The 13,495-nt window shown below is 36.7% G+C and overlaps 1 protein-coding gene across 2 annotated transcripts in view; it reads right to left on the reverse strand.

Annotated features, from left to right (window-relative positions):
- Ptprq (protein tyrosine phosphatase receptor type Q) overlaps nt 1–13,495 on the reverse strand; it is a 172,134-nt gene that overhangs the window by 16,954 nt on the left and 141,685 nt on the right. For both annotated transcript variants that reach the window (XM_050135561.1, XM_050135562.1), the window contains exons 36-38: nt 5,498–5,524; nt 4,754–4,835; nt 1,157–1,247 (exon numbers count right to left, since the gene is read on the reverse strand). In XM_050135561.1, coding sequence (XP_049991518.1) covers nt 1,157–1,247; nt 4,754–4,835; nt 5,498–5,524 — 200 coding nt within the window. The remainder of the gene's footprint in view (nt 1–1,156; nt 1,248–4,753; nt 4,836–5,497; nt 5,525–13,495) is intronic.

Here is a 13,495-nt window from a genome sequence, read left to right on the forward strand (position 1 = left end):
TTACAGAAGGACTCTCCAGGGGACAATGCTGTTTCTTTTTCACTCTGTTCTGCTTCCTAGACTCTGCAGGTTGTATGGATTATAACCTCTGATATCACAACCCCCTGAATTCGGCTGCCTTCATGAATAATTTATGCTCTAGAATCACCCTGTGTGCTGCTTCTTCCTATTTAAATTCTTTATGGGATTATGGTCTGCTCTAAATTAACACATCCCTGGCTGAAAGGGCTGTAGGGATTGCCTCAATATGTTTATTTACTTGTTTACTTGTTTATCGCAACACTAAGCGTGTGCCCATTGGGAAGCCTTTTATCAATGAACTAAATTCCCAGCTCTTTGCAAAACCCTTATAAAGATCTAGGCAGGGTCTCATTGTGTTGCTCGGGTGGATCTTGAATTCCTTACATAGAGAGAGCTGTTCTTGAACTTTCAGTCTCCATGCTAAAGGCTCCCATTCACTTGAGATTACAGGGCTGTGTCGCCTGTCCTGCTTCCTGGTATACAGTGGAAGAAAGTTTCAGGGCATCAAAAGCCTCAGTTTCTTAATAGAAAATGCCGTGGCTCTTAAGCAGGGACATGTATTCAAAGACTATAGTAACAGACATGTTACCAACATAGGGATATCAAATCATCAATAATTCTTAAAACAATCACACTTTATATCCCCTGAATCGAAAAAATGTAGTTGTCCTACAGCAAGGTCCACTTCTGCCTCTCTGCAGGAACAATTCCAGTGGTGGTGGTGGGAACTCTGATCATCAACTACTATTTTGCAAGGCATGTTAATGTTCCATAAGACTACTATACTCTTAAGGAAATCTAATACACAAAGCTAAGTGTGAATTTCCCTTCCCTTTGGGACATGCTCAGTAAGGAGATGTTAAAAGAGTTAAATTACAAAGCTGAGAAGCAGGTCAATCTACAGTTTCTTGCACCTGCATAAATGAACCTTGTGTGAGCAAACCGAAAGCCATGTAAATTAACTTCAGTAATTAGGAACAAAGCAAATGTGATACAACTTGAAAGCTACCATTAATGAAGTGTATTATTGCCATTCAATTAATGTGGAAGGAAACCTTCAACAAATGCAAAAAGTTGAGATGGTGGGCATTTAAAAACACTTCACAGTTAGATCACAGATGGAAATGGAACATACATGGTTTTATGTTTGGAAAGCGATTTTTTGCTCGATTCCAAGGGAGGTCAGCATCCGTTGAAGAAAGATCTTGAAGAAATTTTGGTAATTCCTGTGGGGGAAAAATGTCGTTGCGAAGTTTAAATTTGGTAAATATGAAATTCTGCTTAGTAAAACACAATTCCTTATTCTAAACACTTCATTTGTTTAGTGTGTGTGTGTGTTCATTCACATGTGTATGTACATCTACATGTTGGTGGATAAGAAACAACCTTGAGTATTATTCCTCAGTGCCACAGGCCAATTTAATTTTACTTTTTTTTTTTTAAAGCATCTTTTATTGGCCTGGGGCTTAGCAAGTAGGTTATACTGTCTGGTCAACTAACCTCAGGTGACTATCTGTGCCCATGTCCCCAGTGCTGGTCTTACAAATGCCTGCCACTATAGGCAGCTTTTGTATAAGTTCTAGGTATCCAGTTTATGTCTTTATGCTTACAGGGTTGGCCTCCTGAACTATCATCCCAGTTGTAAATGTTTTTGGTTTTATTTATTTATTTGCAATTAATCTATTGTAGAGCTATTCTCCCAGGCCACACTTTCTTATTATATTTAATTAAAAATTCCCATCATAGATATGGGAACAATGTCAAATGAATAGCAATGATTTTCTCTAAATGTCCCCATTAATATTCTGAATGATTTTGATCGGCCAGATTATGGCTTTCCCTCGAGATAATTTCATTGACCTCTGGAGAGCACTAAGGTGCCACATGCTACCCATGGCTTCATCAGGCGCATACAACTGTTATTTAATATGTTAATGCCTCTTTAGAGGGAAGAAGGGAGTTGAATGATTTATTTTTTGTTTTTCCTCCCCAGACAGTGTGATTTCATGCCTATTAATTGGCACAACCCTGGTCATTTTGAGAAGATGTCAGAGGTCAATACCGCACTCCGTGGGCCTTGTTAAATTGATAGTGGAATGCAAAGGTGTGATTTAGAATGATCTGACACAGCTGAAGAGGTGGGAAGATCGACTGTTGACGTTGGAAAAAAAATGCTGCAGCTGTCTGTCTTGCTCTTTCTAATGCATCTTTAAGGAAGCTGGTGGAAGAAAATGTATTGATTGTTTGGTTGGGCCAATGATTGCCATTCATGACATTATTGCATCATCTTTAATGATAATAGACTATATTTTCCATTTTAATGTAATCATAAATTATTTCTTTTAATTCAACACTTCTGTCTCCCTTCTACTAAAAATAAAACAGATACTGAAGAGTTCTTTTCATATACATATATATCATGGGCAAGTTAAGGTATAAGCAACAAGGCTTATTAAATGAACAAAATTAGAAGACCCAAAATAGCTTCCCTGTGTCAATGTGTTAGAAGAATTGAAAGGGGACGGGGAAGGAAAGACGCTGGAAATTGACTTGAAAATGATACAGTTTGGAATTAATCCACATACAAGTTTCCATTTATAGTCTTAAGTGATTGTGGCTTTGGCAACCCATATTCAGTCACCATAATGGTAGTTAGAATAGCATCTTGATATGGGGGGTGGGGGAGCGGGGGGGTCTTTTTCTTATTAGGCCATAGAGCCTCAGTGGTCTTCCCTAGGTGGGTCTTTCTGCTGCTGATTGATGTCCTCTCCCTGGGAACAAGATGAACAGATGACTTGGCCCTCCTCCTGCTTTTGTATTTATTCTCCCTCTCTGGAGTAGTTCCCTCTTTATCTTCTCATTGGGATTCGGCTCATGCTACTGTTTGTTTGAGACATCGCCATGTGTATTCATTTAAACCAGCATTTAACATTAATTCCCACATCTTTATGCACATTTCAGTCACAACCCATTTGTCCTGTTTGAAACATGTCTCTCATCGCTGCATGCCTTACTCTAATCTGAGTTTATGTGTGGTAGAAGAAGATCAACCTACGGCTGGCAAGATGGGTCAACCTTTAAAGGCTCAAAACCAAAAATCAAAGAGATTATCATCCATGATATTTGTGCCAAGCACTTTCTACACATTCTGTACATAGTAACTTTAGTATTCTTAGTTCAGTGAGTTAGATATTATCCTTTTATGGATGAAGACATTGGGGGGGGGGCAGAGAGATTAGGCAATTTGTGTAAATTCATTCAGCTTGTAAAGGCTAAACTGTAAATGCGTATTGTGTGTCATACAACAAAACCTAATAAATAACTAAAAGATAAGAAAATAAAACATGAGGTCAAAGACTAGAAAAATTTGTGCTTAATATATATGTTTATTATGATGTAATAACTTTGATTTTTTTTAAAAGACTTAATAAAGCATTAGGATAAGAATGATTTGGGTTTTTTGTTTGTTTTTACATGTAACATGGCCTCCCCCCCCAAGCTAGAATTTTTCTGAATACATGAAAATGTATTTGTTAATAAAACTGTTTAGCTACTTAGTCATGAATAATTTATTTATGCTTGCTCCTCTTCTAGTAAAATTACACTTTTGCTCCTGAAAAATTAAAATTTCTCTCTGTGTAAATGCTAAGGGAACTTCATGGCTCCTGTGGTCTTGCTCAGCCCAGGCCGGTATTCCTTAAGAAGCATAACCAACAAGCGGCAGGGGGCTCCATTCATCTTCTCATATTCCTGTTATTCCTCCCCGAGAAACTGAAATTTTATAATCCTGAATTATTTAAGCCAATTGTCTGCCTTTTTGTTTCAGAAGTTCACACACTACGAAATTCATGAATAAAAAGGTAGAAGTAGACTTTGGGGTACAATATAAAATCTACTTTGCTTTCACAATGTAAAATAATCAGATCAACTAGATAAGGTACTTATGAATCTTAAAATAGATTGTTTACAGCTCTAACCTTTATGTGTCTAAACAATTTCAATTTTATTGATACATGATACTCGGCTAATTAATAAAACTACTGTATCAAAGAAACATGATAAAATTTTAAAAAGTAAAATTATTTTCAACTTTAGAAAAACTTCAGCAATGAGGTCTTAGTTTAACTACTCTCCATGTAAGATAGAGCATTTAATTAATAATAACTTAGAAACAGACCATATTGAACGTAGGTATTACTTATCTGTATTGTGGTAGTTCTAGAAGTCATAGTATCTGCAGTGTCTACAAATGTCCTGCTCTGTTCCCTGATCATTTTACACCACAAATGCACTTTAAGTTACACCCATTGTTCAATGTTCTTATCATAAAACACAACATGTAATCATTAGGTGCCTAAATCTAACACAAATATTTCAGTGTAGACCTACATTTACAGTACGATCTAAAGCTCACACACAAATATAAACCAAGGAATCCATCCCTCTGCGTTTCCAGCTCCTGCAGGATGAAAGAACAGGGAGCTGGGCCAGCCTGCTATTGCAGGGAGGCCTGAAGATCACCTTCTCCTAACACAGTAGGTGAATCCTCCGAGGAGGTTGCACCAAAGGCCACCCAGGGTAACATTACTATCTAAACAATCAACCTGGTAATTGGGTATTGATTATCAAGGCCAGAGTCCTTCATGGCCTGGCATGCTTAAAATGGACATGAAATGTGACACGGGAAACTACCGGAGGTCTTGCAATGTTGTGACAACTGCTGGCAACATACCGAAAATTCCTCCTGAAACTTTAGGTTGCTGTTTGTGCAGAGTTCCTCAACGTGCTGCAGGAAGGATTTCTTGCTTATCGGCCTCCAAGGAAAAAAAGGTATTGAACGGAACCATGTTAGCTTGTGCTCTTTAGCTTAAGGGAAAGCTCGGGCACTGCTTGCCCTGTGACATCTAAGCAACAAGAACACTGAAAACCCCTGTCACACAGTCCTTCTAAGTCGCCCTGTCCTGTTTACCAAAGGAGCTCGTCCTCTTTAAACTCACTTTTTTAGGGTTCATTACGCAAAATTCTTTCAATGTCTCAGCGACTTCAAAGGAAAGAGTTAGCATTTTCATGAACAAAGGTTTTCACATAAATGTAAGGGCATAAAGTTATCATGGACTCTTAAATGCACATAATAGCTCTTTGTCAAACGGAAGAATTTTACACATTACAAGGTTTTAGAAGATATAAAATATTGCAGTGACCTCATTCTCATAATGATATGGCTTTTAAGCCCAAAGGGGTTTAAATATCCCCCATATTACTTCCCAAGTTAAAATACAGACATGCAGGCTTCACCCCAGAGAGAGAGAAAGCATTTCTCCAGTTACCATGCAATTAGTCATGCTTTTATGATTTATATCCAGCTTAAAGGTTTTTCCAACAAGCATTCAGAAAGAGAGCCACACATTAAGAGTCATCAAATCAGTGAATCTAAAGCTGATATTCAGAAGGAAGGGGAAAGAGTTCACAGACTTACTTGATGGATTTTCTATAACTAAGTAACCTGCAACAGAGACCATGTTAGATGCATTATGAGTGGGAGTGGATGGCTCATTCTGAAAGAGTTCTAGATTCAAATCAGAAAATTATCGTAAATCAATAACGTATAAGTACATTATTGCTTCAACAAACATGCAAGTATTGATTTCATTTTCAAAAATTTATTAACTGAAACTATTTTAGCTTCTCTTCCAAGTTATACAGGTAGCATTATCGTTTGAGACAGAGCATTAAATGCAGGCCAACTTTTAATATATTGCATAGGAGAAAGAGTTAATACGGATTCAAGAAACATATTCTTTATTTAGAAAGAGTGGCAAATATGGGAAACAGAAGTTGTTCAGAATGATATTATATTGCTCAAATCTTGTTTCATGACCGAGCTTTGGTTAATATACAGTCATAACAATCACATTTCAGCCATTTCAACAACTTTATGTACATTTTTGTGATATGTTACTGACAAAGTTAAACTCTGAAGCATGAAATATTTTAACAGAAAAACAGAAAATGCAACACACACTGAGAGATATGCTCCCTGTTAAAAAATATCATGCACAACAAATTTGCACTGCAAAAAAGCACAAAAGGCACAAATATATACACAAACAAAATGCAGAAGGGAGCTTTCTTCAAAGTTTTACAATTTGGATGACATGACAAATTATTTTACAATAAACTTCAAGAAAAAATTTAAATATGCATTTTAAAGTTACAAATGCATGAAATGAAATAATGAGATTGAAGAAAAGACATGATGATTAACTCTAATGAAAAGGATTCCCAAGATGTATGTCTAGTGGAGAAAACTTGAATCAAAAAGGAATATATTTTATGACAGAAAAAGATTTAATGGAACTTAATGGGGATGAAGCAGCCAGTAGGTATTATGAACCCGGATGTTAGAATTCTAAGTCAGTGATGCCAAAGAGAAAATAGCCTGCTACGTTTCCCACGCAAGCCGGAAGAACATTCTACCGTCGTTCTAGCATCAAACGTGGAAGAGGCAAAGCTGTAAGGGCTGAGCCGTGAGTAGCGGGAGAAACTGAAGTTTCCCACAGCAGCCTAAAGTGCGTCCAAGACGCCAACAGAGAGCTTCTTATCATTGCTCCAGGGATTCAGAAACAGCTGATCTGGTTGTTCAATCAGAAAAGATTTGGTTTAAATGGAGAACGCCACACAGAAAATGTGAGGCCCTGGAGCCAATAGATATATGCTATAGAGACAGGCACAATCATCCATGCCTGTTGGAAATGCATACCCTCAGCAAAGACCAGCAAGAAGAACACAGAGACATGACCTTGCCTCAGGTAAGTGCCCCCGCTCCCGGGACTAGAGTTGGCACACCTTCGGCACTGCACGGTTCTTTTAAAAATAGCGAAAGGGTAATGTGTAAGGCTAGGCAAATCTTGATTACCTGCGCTTGAGAAAGGACTTGGATCTTTGCATTTTGAGACACCATTTCACGCGACTGCGTGGAAATGAAAGTTTTTGATCTCGGTGTAGATGACAGATGATCTACCTGGCAGATTCAGGATTATTAAGGCTGTACTAGAGAAATTTATGTTACTTGGATAATTGAACTCTGAGATGGATGCTTCTTTTTGAGAAGTCATGAACAAGGAATTATCAAAATCAATGCATGTTTGTGAAAGGGATATGAAATATGAATAACATTAAGTGCAAATAAGTAAGACCTAGAAAAAGGTCATATTATTCACACTCTGACTTTTTCGGTAATGAACTCTGTCCTTCACTTACAACTTATAAATAGTGAAAATATTATTTTTCTAAGGTCATTTTTCCTCAGTGAAAAATTAGAAATTTGTCTTAATTTTACTTTTTTAATATTTTACTTTTTATTTTACAAGAAATATTTTGCTATAGATTCTAATTTAAAATTTCAACTACCTAACTATGAGATTGGTTAGATATTTGTGCATTCATGCCTCATAAAATAAGATGGCCTTACTGACTTGAAATATTGCTCCATTATTAGCTCTGCTACTGTGAGCAGATTTTTTCCTCACCTCCCACCAGCCCCCATTTCTCTCTTCGGTTTTTTGAAACAGCATTTCTCTGTGTTGCCCTGGCTATCCTGGGAATCACTCTGTAGAGCAGGCTGCCCTTGAACTCAGAGATCCTCCTGCCTCTGCCTCCCCAATGCGGGGATTAAAGGTGTAATAAACCACCACTCCATTAGCAGATTTTATAAAATATTTTGCTACTGAACTTGACTACAGAGCCCCTCACATGCCTTCCTCTGGTCCTCATATTTCTCTAAGGGTCCTTCATCTTAATTCTATGCATTTTATTTACATCCAATTTCTACTTATTTCTTTTTTTATTGATTTTTATTGAGCTCTACAATTTTTCTTTGCTCCCTCCCTGCCTCTCCCCTCCCTTTCAACCCTCTTAATCCTATTCAAAAGTTAACTCCTAGTGAGCCTCACCTAATGGCATAGACAAGAAAATAATGTCTTCTTTCTGTGCAAACTGATTTCTAAGGATAAAAAAACTTTCTACTGTGTGACATAGATATTTTAATTCATATACTAAGCATGCATGCATTTTTATGTTTATATATATTTGACATTCAAGAAAGGACTAACACTTCATAATCTTATAATAATAATAAATCCTTTATTAATATTATTGTGAAATGATATTGAAATTGAATGGTTTTCTCACCCAGTTCTTAGGAAACTATGAATTTTTAGGAGGCCAGAAACTAATACATGAAATAAGTGCAATCATTAGATTTACTAATAAAAATAATCAATTCTAAGCAAAGCCCCTATATTTTTATATTAAGTCTCCTAATGTATACAGTGTAACAACTGATAGCCACTTAGTAAGTTATAAATAAAACAATAAATTGTGTTTGCCTTCTCAAAAAAAAGAAAGAAAAGAAAAGAAAAGAAAAGAAAAGAAAAGAAAAGAAAATTTACCAGGTATGGTGGAACACACCTACCATAACAGCACTTGGGAGGCTGCTGCAGGAGAATCTCAGGAAAATTTCTACAGCCCCACAGATGAAAGAAAGAAAGAAAGAAAGAAAGAAAGAAAGAAAGAAAGAAAGAAAGAAAGAAAGAAAGAAAGAAAGGAGGAAGTGATGGAGGAAAAGGAAAGGAGGGGAAAGGAAAATAAGAAAGGAAAAAAGGAGGAAGAAAGAAAAGGGAAGGGAAAGAAAGGGAAGGGAGGGAGGGAAGAAGGAAGGGAAAAAGAGGGGGAGGAAAAGAAGGAAAGAAAGAGAGAGGGAGGGAGAAAGGGAGGAAGGGAGGAAGGGAGGAAGGAAGGAAGGAAGGAAGGAAGGAAGGAAGGAAGGAAGGAAGGAAGGAAAGAAGATGATGGGCTTTTATCTGTCTTTATTCTCTTCTCTATCATTTTATCTAAAATCAAACTTTCTGTAATTTTTTTTCATAATTATCTTTATGTAACATAAGAAATAAAGCTTATAACTCCTAAATTTTGGTATATTTTAGCCTGTTTATACATACTTATGTATAAATTAAAAGTTTGAAATCTTTATGTATGACAACAGAAATGGAGATGGTATTTTAGAAATACCATCCAGCTATCTCAAGTAGAAATCCTATTTCTTCCTCTTTTGCTTGTGTTCTGCCCACCCCATTGCTCTGATTCCTTAGCTTCATGCTATATGGGCTGTATTTGATTCTTGTAGGCTGTATAGCTATATTTCTAACTCATATGCCATTTGCATAATAAATCATGTTAATAATACTAATTATCAATAAATAATCAAAATAGATGAATAATTGATTTTTTTTAAATTCCAAACTTTTATTTTTACTCAAAAACATTAAATTGGAAAATGCATGGCCAGAAAAGGTGTGACCCACTGTGAGAACAATCCTTTCACATGTTTATCACTGAGAGAACAGTTGAATTCCTTGAGGGAAGACTGGTAGTATATATATGCCCTAAGAAACTCACTGATGGGCTGGAGAGATGGCTTAGTGGTTAAGAGTACTGGTTGCTCTTCCAGAGGTTCAAATCCCAGCAGCCACATGATGGTTCATAACCATCTATAATTGGGTCTGATGCTCAGAAAGACAGAACACTCATACATATAAATTAAAAAATTTAAAAAAGAAACTCACCGAGATGATGGGCAAAACCCAAAACAGTATTAGTTCAGCAGTGATGCTTTCAAATAAAGTGTTCTAAGGGGGCCTCCACCCTCAATCCAAAAGTTTCTTTTAATTGAAAAATTTAAAACTTTTCAAAAACTGTTGAGTGGAACTCATTTTCACATCGGGACAGCACTCATATTCACTTCTGGCAATGAAGGTAACTGTCAAATCATATTCAGCTCATTACGCAGATAAATCAATTTTGGAATTGACCAGATTTTTGTAAGATTACTGACCAGTTTTCAATATAAAGGGATAAATACTTTTATTACATAAATCTCTTCATTACATAAATTCTAGTTGGCTTAAATCCTGCGTCTTTGGGTAGAAAGAGTATTATTTCACTGCTGAACTCATTGCTTGAAAGTCTATCAAAAACTTAAATTCCACTCAGATGACTCCTTTGGACCCAAGGAGGAACCATTTATTTACGTTGGCAGAGGTGATGAAAGACCGTATTGCCAGGGAGTCCGCTTTCCCCCAAGGCCAATTAGTTGAAATCTACAGGGCATTAAAATATCATCTTTATAGAGATAAGTCCACAGTGGAAGGAGAGAGGCAGCTCAAATCAGCATTAACAGTGGTACAGGACAAACAGAGAAACTTTGTCTTTTCCCCTTGAACAGCTCAATAAGGTTAAAATAAAACACTGATGTGATAAAATTCATGGATTGTACACCAGATCATGTCCAGGCTATTCAAATAATGAATCAGAGAAGACTCTCCCCAGTAAAATGTACAAGTTAAATTTTTTAGGTTTTGAGAAATACAAAGTTTTTTGTGAAATAGTAAGTTTTTTGAATAAGTTTTTATATTATGTATTTGATTATCCCTAGTTATTCCCAGGGTTTTATCTGCCTCTTTTATGATCACAATGGTCACCTGTCCATTGTCAGTCATAATTATAGATATTTCTTAATCCCTTCCTACCCTAATGTTTTAAATCTGCTTTGGGCTTTGAAACAGTGTTCTTTCAAATCCCTTCCATCTTTTGTCACGTCAACCCAGTAATTGTTCTGTGAGTCCCAACAAAAATTAGAAAGATTCTAAAAGAGTAACTCTGATTCTAAAGCATCATCTCCTACGGGAGACATAGCCGTAATCAAGGAGCAATCAGTTACAGACAGGTTCCTCTCATTCAGGCAAGGGGAGTAGTTTCTAGATGAGATGAGAAGGCATTATTTACCCTGCTACCAACCAGTGAAGGGGAGACTCCCTGCGTGGCAGGCATTGCATTTTCCTTGTCACAAAGCCTCTCTCCAGTTGCAAACAAACCCTTGACAGATGTTTTATTTCACTAATCGTGGGCACCGATTATTTATCTCAGGGGCAACGAGACAGGAGCAGAGAGTTGTGAGGCTGCGGACAGCTGTGTTAAGAGGTGTGAGTGCCCTCGGTGCAGATGTATTGGAAAGGCCTCACAGGCTGTATAGGAAATCTGGCCTGAGCTATCTGTGAAGGTTGCAGGCGAGCAATGGAAGCCCTGTGTAAGAGCTTGGGAAGCAACACAGACATCGTATGTAGGTCAGGGCCGCTAGCATCACATATGGACGGGAAGGAGTTAGGCAAAAACTGATTCACCCAAAATATCAAGCTTATCTCTTTCATGGGCACTCATTGCAAGAAGGGAAAATGACTATAAAATTATTCTATTTTATGCTGATGGCAAATATTAACTGGAGTTAAATTGAGCAGCCAATACACCAGGAATCAACAATTCCCAAAGGTCAGCTTATAATGCTGGCTGGAAATGGATGGTTTATGTGTAAGAAGATCAATGAAATCTTTAGTCTAAGAGCTTTTGACATTGACAGGTATCATGCCATCAGAGAAATCCTCTGAAAATAAAGTGATTCATAAAATTTCTAATTCTGTCCATGCTGATCCGCTCCCTATTTAAACTAAAATAAAACAGGATTAGTTTTAATTATAAAATATCCAGTGCACCTAGAATAGAAAAGGCCTATTCCCTTTTACTTTAATCACTAGGTGTATTCTACATTGTCAAGTAGAACGGTAGGAATCCTAGCTCCTATTGCCCTCTGGGTTATGGATACTTGCTACTCGTTAATAGGTCTGTGATTTTGAAACCAAATGCCTTTTCATCTGCTGCCTCCATCCAAACGATTTACCTCTAGACATTTATTATCTCCAGACCTCTAATTTAGCTGTGGGCCATCCCTGCTATTATTAATAATATTATTAATCACTTCTCACTACTATATTTGTGCCAAATATGGAATCACAAATGGAATCACCAAGCATTAGGGTAGTTCCTGGAAGGGCACAGTTGGTTACCTACTGGTCAGGACAGAAATTTAAGTCTCATAAATCATAGCTAGAGAACAGAGGACAGGAAAAGCTATTGCGTTGCTTCTTAAAGACTGACACCTGCACTTGGAGAAATGGGTTTTTGTGAATTATTCTCCATCATCGTATGGAAAATTAAACTCTGTGTCACAGAGGGTGGTTGGCAAAAAAATGGTAAGCTTGTGAAAAAAAAACCTAGATGAGAATCCAATTTACCATCAAAACTATATCAACATAAGAACACAACATAGCCTTAATACATACACATCGTAAGTCAATGTGCATTTTGATAAGAATTTTACCATAGCAACAGCATGCAGTCGAAGAGAGAACACAGCACAGGAAGAAAAGGCTTTCTTTTCTTTCTGGCCTTGGAAAGAATGGCATATTAAGCAACAAAATGCTCAATATCATGAATTGTAAAGTAGACAGCACAGCACCTGGCAAAATCAAAATAATCACAGCAGACCTCTGCATTCCCACACCACTTACTGGATGACAAAAATCTCCTTGCGTCTAAAGAAAAATGAGGAGTATCTGGAAGTAAAGATTCATTATTCATTGAGGGCACAATACCACATTATCTTCTATTTGCCACGATGGGAACGTGAGCATTGGTTGTCTTACAGTTCATTCTGCTGGTGAGGAATTGTACTACAGACTCAGATATTTTTGCAACTGTTTACAAAGAGATTGTAAATTTAGAACAGATATAAAATTAATAATCAGAATTTATCAAGCAATGATGGCAATCTATGTGCAAATGATCTTACATTTAGTTTCTTGTGTCAATTATTGTTTATTTTATTTTGAATTGGCATCCAACTATGTAGGTCTGGCTCACATGGAATGCACAACGTAGACTGGATTAGCTTCCGATTCAGAGATCTGCCTGGCCTTGCCTCGCAGGTCCCAGGATTAAAGGCTTGCACCACCAAACCAAGCAGATTCTTACTCAAGCCAGAATGAAAATTGCACTTGTACAGTTTCCTAGTTTCTGCAAATAATAATAAGTAAAACTTGCTTGTAATAATAGTAACTGTTATGTTGTTAATTTCTATGTATGATAGTGAGGTGGAATAGTTTTTAATTTTACAAATACAAATAATAGTAACAATACCCAGTGCATGTTGATATACAGCTTACAAAGGACATGCATATTTATTAAATTATATTTTTAAGTAATGGAGATGACTTCAAGATAGGTTAGACAAGCAGTATTTGACTTAGTTATTTGCCCATAACTTTTACTTTTTTCTTCTTTTCTTTCTTTCTTTCTTTCTTTCTTTCTTTCTTCCTTTTTTGCTTCCTTCCTTCCTTCTTTCCTTCCTTTCTTTTTTCTTTCCTTTTATTTTTAGTTTTTTGTTTGTTTGTTTGTTTTGTTTAGAGACAAGATCTTAGTAAGTTGTACTTGCTGGCCTTGAACTCTGACTAAGGATTTAAAACAATTTCTTAGCACATCTCTTAGAATTCTCATAGAATCAGCAAGTACTAATTTGTCTATTTTT

This window comes from Alexandromys fortis, unplaced genomic scaffold, assembly GCF_014885135.2.
Source record: "Alexandromys fortis isolate MF-2015 unplaced genomic scaffold, M_Fortis_MF-2015_v1.1 scaffold_24, whole genome shotgun sequence".
Classification (NCBI taxonomy): domain Eukaryota; kingdom Metazoa; phylum Chordata; class Mammalia; order Rodentia; family Cricetidae; genus Alexandromys; species Alexandromys fortis.